The sequence below is a fragment of the Myotis lucifugus genome, unplaced genomic scaffold (genome assembly GCF_000147115.1).
Source record: "Myotis lucifugus unplaced genomic scaffold, Myoluc2.0 scaffold_12, whole genome shotgun sequence".
NCBI lineage: Eukaryota > Metazoa > Chordata > Mammalia > Chiroptera > Vespertilionidae > Myotis > Myotis lucifugus.
Window position 1 is genome coordinate 58,303 of NW_005871060.1, and position 7,799 is coordinate 66,101.

The 7,799-nt window shown below is 44.1% G+C and overlaps 1 protein-coding gene across 2 annotated transcripts in view; it reads right to left on the minus strand.

Annotated features, from left to right (window-relative positions):
- CCNI (cyclin I) overlaps window positions 1–631 on the minus strand; it is a 21,521-nt gene extending 20,890 nt beyond the window's left edge. Inside the window, exon 1 of one of the 2 annotated variants that reach the window (XM_023750306.1) lies at window positions 95–631. In XM_023750306.1, coding sequence (XP_023606074.1) covers window positions 95–157 — 63 coding nt within the window. In that variant the 5' untranslated portion in view covers window positions 158–631. The remainder of the gene's footprint in view (window positions 1–94) is intronic. The other variant, XM_006084513.3, reaches the window with a different exon arrangement.
- Window positions 632–7,799: the final 7,168 nt, after the last annotated feature.

Below are 7,799 nucleotides of genomic sequence, written 5' to 3' on the forward strand. Positions count from 1 at the left end.
GGGGGGGGACCCTCGGCGGGCGCAGCTTCCCCGGTGGGCGGCGCGCGCGCGCGGGTGGCGGAGACCCGTGCAGCCCCCCGCCCCGCCCGCTCACCTTCTCCTCCTCTTCCTCCTCCCGGGCAGAGCTCTTCGCCTCGCAGTGGTGACGCGGGGTCATCCGGGGGCCCCGCTACCACCTCATCTTCCTCGGCGCGCGGCGGCGGGGCGCGCGGGACCAGGACCGGGCCGACGGAGGAGGGAGAAGAGGGGGGAACCGGGCCGGGGGCCGGGGGCACTGGGGTTCGAGCAGGACGCACGGCTGCAGCCGGTGGGTCGGTCAGCGAATCAGTTCCATGACGACCCTGGACCTGAGGCCGCCAGCGCCGGTCTCGCTCCTCCGACGGCCACCGCTAGTGCCCGGGTGGGGAGGGGGCTCCCTCTCTCCATAGGGCGGCGGGGGCCGGGGAGAGGCGGGGAGGGAGACCGGCTCTGCCCCTGCCCGGGGGAAGCGCCTCCAAGGGGAAATGGTGAAAGGGAGGAAGGGGAAAAAAGGAGAAAAAAAAAGGAAGGGGAAGGGGGGGAAAATAAGAAAAAGCGAGACCGAGGCGCTGCCGCGTCCGCTCGCGGGGAAGGCTAGGGAGGGAGGAGAGGGAGAAAGAAGTGCCGGCTCCCTCGGCTCCGCCCTCGCGGACCGATCCCTAAACCAGCTCCCGCCTTGTAAACAACACTGTATAGGACTCTCTTCCTACCCCCCTTTCCTTCCCCGTGCAGCGAACAGAAGAATCCGGGAAAAAAGCTAGGTCTTTGGAAAGGAGCTGGGAAAGCTTTGGCACTGGGGCAAAAGGAGAGAGAACATCTCCTGCGGGCTAGGGAAATCCCAGGTGCGCGGACTCGTTTCCTTGGGTGAGCGGGTGTTCCTCCGCGCGGTGACGTCAGCGCCCCTTTCAGCTCCGCCGGCGGCGGCCGGGGAGTGCGCTGCGCACGCGTCCCGGGAAGAAAGGAGCTGCGCGCTCCGCTTGGGGGTGGGCTTGCTTCGGGCCGAAGCCAGAGCTGCCTGGGCTTTTCCAAGCTCGCTTGTCTCTGGGGCGGGTAGGAGAATATATATTGTGTAAGGATATTGTGTTCTTTGTTGACCTCGCAGAAACAATTGCGTTCTCTTATCATTGGCGTGTAGAAAGAATTGCGGTGTTTTGTCTGCCACATCCTGGGTGGGGGGAGATTCTCAAGCGCTTTAGAAATGGGGAAATTTGGGTGATCATCTCCTTAAGCATCTTTTTGCTGAAGGCCTCTTTTAAGACGGTAAATTATACTGCCGAAGGCCGGGAACCTACTTGGTAATGCGCCAAGGAAATTCTATCCACGTAACCAACCCGTCTGAGTATTTCAGACTGGATTTAGTGCCAGGTGTTTAACAAGTGTGTGGCAACATATCAATGTGTTTTTTATTTGGGGCTCTTTTACTCACCTATGGTAATTTTGGCTCATCTTTTGTTTTAATTATAAAAAATATTTAGAATTACAGAAAGTTTTGAAAAAGGGAAAAAGACTCCTACTCAATTACTTACAGACGTAGTCTTCGTTGTGTTTGTCATTTGTCTTTTATATGCCTATTTGAAGGCATTGAACAAACTTGTGTTGAGCTTATTCAGCGGGCCAGCCTCAGTGCTAAGCTCTACCCAACTGGAAGTAACCGAGACAGAAATGGAAAGAGCTCCTGCCTTAATGGTGGTTACAATCTAGACATTGAGCTAATTATCATTATCTAAAATTGCCCAGTATATTGATTTGTTTACGTGTACATTGTCCTCCCTCCCTAGAATATAAGGTCTTGGATGGCAGGGACCCTCCATGCTTTTCACTCTTTATCCCTGCGTGTAAAAGGCTCTCCGTGTTTGATTACTGGCTGAATAAACCATTACAAGTATCAGAAGTATTAAGATGGAAAATTGCAGGCTGCTATGGAAACACTTCACCCTAGCCTAGTTAGGGATATAAGAGAGTGTTTCTTTGAGGAAGTGACATTTAAGATGAGACTTGAAACCACTGGGCAAAGAAGTGGGGAAAGAGTGATACAGGCAGAGGAAACAACATTTGCAAAGGCTCTGAAGCTGAGACAGTCTGAAAATCTCTGAAAGGTAGTATAGCTGGCCCTCAGAGAGCTGAGGGGGAGAGAGCAGAGGTGCATAGGGCCCTAGGACAGAGCAGGGAGTGGGCAGCCCAGGAAGGATTTTAAGTGGTTGTGCATCCTGCTTTTTTCACTTTGTGTAGCCTTTTTTCCATTTTACTATGTGCTCTTCTTTCTACAAAGCCAACATTTTTCTGTGCAATACTCTTTGAGAATGTGGCATTTCTGCATAATACCTTTGAGAGTGTAGCATAGTTACATTGTTGGACCATGATTTTAACTCCAATAAAAGTAATATAAAATACACTCTTAGGCATGTAGCCAAGAGGAATGAAAACATGAACACATAAAAACTTGTACATGAATGTTCACAACAGCATTACTCATGATAATCAAAAGGTGAAATAACACAAATGTCCACCAGCTGATGGATGTATAAGATAAATGTGGCTGCCGAAGCCGGTTTGGCTCAGTGGATGGAGCGTCGGCCTGCGGACTGAGGGGTCCCAGGTTCGATTCCGGTCAAGGGCATGTACCTGGGTTGCCGGCACATCCCCAGTGGGAGATGTGCAGGAGGCAGCTGATTGATGTTTCTCTCATCGATGTTTCTAACTATCTCTCTCCCTTCCTCTCTGTAAAAAATCAATAAAATATATTTTAAAAAAAAGATAAATGTGGTATAGCTATATAATGGAATATTATTTGGCCATAAAAAGAGGTACTGATATATGGTGTAACATGGATGACCGTTGAAAACATATAATATACAGTCTTTTGTGATTGGCTTCTTTCACTAAGCATAATTATTCTGTTTCCATGAAATGTCCAGAATAGGCAAATCTGTAGCACAGAAAGTAGATAAGAGTTTAGGACTGTGGGCAGAAATAGGATTGTGGATGATAGCTATAGGGTGTTGGGTTTCTTTCTTTCTTTATTCTTTCATTCTGTCATTTCTTTCTTTCTTCCTTCCTTCCTTCCTTCCTTCCTTCCTTCCTTCCTTCCTTCCTTCCTTCCTTCCTTCCTTCCTCCCTCCCTCCCTCCCTCCCTCCCTCCCTCCCTCCCTCCCTTCCTTCCTTCCTTCCTTCCTTTCTCCTCACCCGAGGATATTTTTCCATTGATCTTTTATAGAGAGTGGAAGGGAGAGGGAAAGACGGAGAGAAACATCGTTTGGTTGCCTCCTGCATGTGCTCTGACCAGGGCCTGTGCCAGGGAGGAGTCTGCAACCAAGCTATGTGCCCTTGACCAGAATCAAACCTGGGACACTTTGGTCTGCAGGCCAATGCTCTATCCACTGAGCCAAACCAGCTAGGGCTATTGGGTTTCTTTTTGAAGAAAATGTTCTGAGATCAATGTGATGATGGTTGTATGATTTTGAACATACTAAACCAGTGAGTCTCAACCTGTGAGTCGCGACCCCTTTGGGGGTCGAACAACCCTTTCACAGGGATCGCCTAAGACCATCGGAAAACACATATATAATTACATATTGTTTTCTGATTAATCACTATGCTTTAATTATGTTCAATTTGTAACAATGAAAATATATCCTGCATATCAGATATTTACATTACAATTAATAACAGGAGCAAAATTACAGTTATGAAGTAGCAACGAAAATAATTTTATGGTTGGGGGTCACCACAATATGAGGAACTGTATTAAAGGGTCGCGGCATTAGGAAGGTTGAGAACCACTGTACTAAACCATTAAGTTGTACACTAAATGGGTGAATTGTATGAAATGCCAATTATATATCAGTAATGCTTTCCCCTAAAAAAAAATGAAGAAAGAACAGAAAAAAGAATACAATTAATATATTCAGGTATAACCTTTTTGGATTACTTCTGGGTCCATTGGTATTTACAGTTTTAAGGCTTTTGATGACTACCAATTTGCCAAATTGCTTGGCAGAGGGGTTGAACCAATTAAGATGTAACTTGGAACATTTAAGAGCTCCCACTTCATTACATACTTATCCTTTTTGAAGTTCAGGTTTATTAAAACTGTCTTGCTGTCTGTGAGACTGCCAGTGACAGTATAATCTGCAGTGCTGTAAGTATAATTACAAGTAATTAATAGGTGGTAAGGAACAAGTTCCAGTTGTCCTAACCAAAAACATGGACATTATTTTTCTTCACTGTTCACTCATAAGATCTTTTAATCAACATCTCTCTTTTTTTTTAATAACTGTAATATTGCTTTTACAATGAATTGTAGTTTTAAAAACATAGAAAGCCTTTGCAATACCCTAAGAAAATAAATGAAGTATATAAAGAAAACATTTATATCATATACTGGTAAAGAATTCATTTATTTTTTCATTTTTAAAATATGTTTAGGAATGTTTCCCTTATGTCCTACATAGTAAAAATAAACTACATTTTTACATAGTATTTTAGAATAATAATAACTAAAATATATTGATTACTGCTCTGGCTGGTATTACTTAGTGGTTAAAGCACCGGTTCTATTCTCTGTCAAGGGCATGTGAGAGGCAACCAATTGATGTGTTTCTCTCACACTGATGTTTCTCTCTTTCCTCTCCCCCCCTCCCTCCCTTTCACTCTCTCTAAAGATCAATGGGGAAAATATCCTCACTCCTTGGGTAAGGATTAAAGTGTGTGTGTGTGTGTGTGTGTGTGTGTGTGTGTGTCTCCTATGTGCCAGGCATTGCACTATGCACTTTTATTGCCTCCTCTCCTTTTTATCCCCACAGCACTCCTCTGCAGAAGGATTTTTGTTGTCCCCATTTTCCAGAAGATACAGAGATCACGTAAATCCACACAGCTTGGAGAGCCACAGCCAGGATTCAAACCCAGCTTGTGCTTTCAATCACTACCCTTTACTGCTTCACCCGTGGGTATTTCTGGCTTGCATTAAATCTCAAACCACCCTGTGGTTATTTAATCTTAGAACCAATGTTAAAACACACACACATTTTTAGTAAGCAATTTATATTTGTGTTGCTGGAGAGTTGAACTTTGCTTGGAAAGGGGTTATTGAAATATTCTTAGTCATGTTTTTTTTCATGACTGGAATATTGAATCTTGATGTATGAATTGCCTTGCTTCAGTTGCGGAGTGGTAGAGTAAGGAAGCACCTGAGAAACAGTGTGCTGTCATAATGAAGCTCTGTTCCGAAATGCAAACCAGGGTAAAGTGACCCCCCTTCAGAAGTCCAGGACAGCTAAAGGGAACCAAGCTGATGAGCACAAAGAGGTTTGCTAGCCTTAATCTTTCAAGACACTGCTTATATGTTTATGACTTCAGAAGACCAGGCTATTTAAGGTTTTTTTTTTTTAAATATATTTTATTGATTTTTTACAGAGAGGAAAGGAGAGGGATAGAGAGTTAGAAACATCAATGAGAGAGAAACATCGATCAGCTGCCTTCTGCATACCCCCTACTGGGGATTTGCCCGCAACCAAGGTACATGCCCTTGACTGGAATCGAACCTGGGACCCTTGAGTCTGCAGGCCAACGCTCTATCCACTGAGCCAAACCGGTTAGGGCTATTTAAGTTTTAATAACAGAAATTTCTAATCTCAATGGTCTTAAATGAAATTTTTAGGGTAATATTTCCAGCAGACACTCTGTGAGGGTACTATCTTGTAGTAAATACTAAGGCCCACAAGAACAAAGGAAGTGATTTATCCTATATAATAAAAGACTAATATGCAAATTATCCCCTCGATGGGGAGTTCAACCTGGAGTTCGGCCAGGGGGCGGGGCCAGCTGGCCAACTGCCCGCAGCCTCTCCCCCCGGCTGGCTGGGCCGATCACCCCGATCGGAGCGGGCCGGCTGGACCCCATCCATGCATGAATTCGTGCACCGGGCCTCTAGTTATCATTATAATCACTTATCTTTAGCATCTGCCGACAGAGAGGAAGGGAAAGGGAGAGAGAGAGAGAGAGAAACATCAATGATGAGACAGAATCATTGATCAGCTGCTTCCTGTACACCCACACTGGGGATGGAGCCCACAACCCCAGCATGTGCCCCAACTGGGAATCGAACCCAGGACATCCTGGTTCACAGGTCAACGCTCAACCACTGAGCCACTCTGGCTGGGCAAAGATCCTTCTTACAGCTTTCAAAATACTCGTTTTCATTAAACTCTACTGAGACAGAATGTAAGAGGAATAAATCTCCCAAATAGATACCAAAAGAAAAGGAGTCCCCATTCACCAAATAATATAAAGACTTCCTATTTACTATTAGGAAGTTTGCAGAGCAAACAAGTCAAAAATCTAAAATAGGAAATCTCAAGCTGCTTTCCAGACTTTGGCCAGCCCTGACTGTAAACTGGCTTTAGGCTTCTCCTATTTAGGTTCTTATTTAGACAGACCTCACTTGGAGGGATCATTGGTCACATGCTTTATTAAGAGGAGCCCCAGAAGTCAAATAGCAGCCACCTATTTGAATTTGTAAATCTAAAGGCTTCAGTAGACATATTTCTTTTTTTGGTGCTGTTGGAAGAAAAATACAGCATTGAAAGAACACCATTTACTCTCACAAATTGTTTTGATTCTTGAGCCACCAAATTTAGCAAATTCAGAAAAAAGAATTTTTTTTTAGATATTATGTAATTAAACTACCAACACTATTTCTTGTCGAGTATTTATGGAGAAGGTGTGGAGAGAAAGGTAAACATCTTCCAAAGTGTATTTTTAGTCTCTTCACAACATACGTGTACTATCAGTGAAGGAAAATAATTATGTTTTGGGAATCAATTTAAATGATCTATAATCAAAGTTTCCAAGACTTCTTTCTCACATAACTAAGCTGCTTTTATCACCAGTCAATGATTTATTAAATATTTGAGTCCCAATTGCATCCTGGGCCAGGCACTGTAAGAGATTCTAAGGTGATTCATATATGGTTCTGTTTATAGGAAACTTATTCATTCACTCATTCTTTAATTCAGCAACGTTCACTAGTTGTATGACCATAATCAAACTAATCAGCTTCTCTATGACTTGACCTCAGTCTCATCATCTGTAAAATAGGGGTAACAATAAATCTCCTAGGTTTTTATGAGGATTAAATAAGACAATATTTATAAAAGGCTTAGAACAACATATAAGACATAGGAAAAACCGATTGTTACCTTAACTATTGTAAAAGTTCTTTATGTGCCAGGCTTGAGTTTGATTTTATTTTCTCCATTTAATACAATTGCAAAGGAAACAAGAACCCAGTAAAAACATTGTTAATATAACATGAAAAGTTTTATTATAGTTATATGCAGGATGCTAGGGGAAACCGAGAAAGGAGACATTCTGTGTGTTGGTGAGGGAAGTCTTCTATAGACTTGAATTGAATTATTTGCTGTGCCACAGATTGCCTCAAAACTTAAGCTGTGAGGCTCACTGTTCCTCCCAGGAGTACCTCTGTGCCTCCATCCCTCTGCCCTTCCCCCACAGGCATGCATCTCCTAGACTCTAAGGGACTTCACCAGACTTGCAACCAGGGCAGTGGAGAGTTCATCCTGGGCAAACCCCCTGATCCTGTCCCCAAGGCCCCTTTTGTTTGACTTAGGGCCCTTTTGTTAAAGAGCCCTGCCCAGGCTCTCCTGTGGCTGCTTCTATCCAAGCCCTTTATTGTTTTGTTAATCCTCACTGCAGTACCCCCACCCCCACCCCACCCCTGCCATTGCTTTTCAGAGAGAAAATGGAGGGAGGGAGAGGCGGGG